Genomic DNA, 345 nt, shown 5'->3' with positions numbered 1-345 from the left:
GGGGAGTTGCCCTACAGGGAAGTTTTGGGGGGCTTGTCCCTCGAGGGCAGCTGGGACTGGGGGTGTGGGCTGGGAGGGATGTTGTCAGGCGCACCCAGGAGGATCCCACTAGGCTACAAGTTTAGGAGGTCTCCCTGGGTACTCTCGAGGGGTGGGGGCAAAAAGTGCTTCTGTATTTGGGGGAAGAGGGGTCATCAGGACCTTGGGGAGGGCCTGGTGCAATGCCCGTCCCTGTGGCGTCAGGTACCAGCCCCACCTTCCCATTGCAGTGACAACCTCCTGCGGAGAGCAGATCCACCGGGAGGTGCAGGTGAGCGGTGCAGGGGGGAGCCGGAGGGGGGACAG

At 63.8% G+C, this 345-nt stretch overlaps 1 protein-coding gene across 1 annotated transcript in view; it reads left to right on the top strand.

Annotated features, from left to right (window-relative positions):
* Positions 1–269: 269 nt before the first annotated feature.
* Positions 270–345, top strand: part of AS3MT (arsenite methyltransferase) — a gene marked incomplete at both ends in the record, with an annotated part of 4243 nt that continues 4167 nt past the window's right edge. The window contains one exon of the mRNA XM_010131234.1: positions 270–310. Within this exon, the coding sequence (XP_010129536.1) occupies positions 270–310 (41 nt within the window). The remainder of the gene's footprint in view (positions 311–345) is intronic.

Source organism: Buceros rhinoceros, unplaced genomic scaffold (genome assembly GCF_000710305.1).
Source record: "Buceros rhinoceros silvestris isolate BGI_N320 unplaced genomic scaffold, ASM71030v1 scaffold29852, whole genome shotgun sequence".
Taxonomy (NCBI): Eukaryota; Metazoa; Chordata; class Aves; order Bucerotiformes; family Bucerotidae; genus Buceros; species Buceros rhinoceros.
The sequence above is the reverse complement of the archived record's forward strand: the minus strand, read 5'-3'. Positions and strand labels throughout refer to the sequence as shown.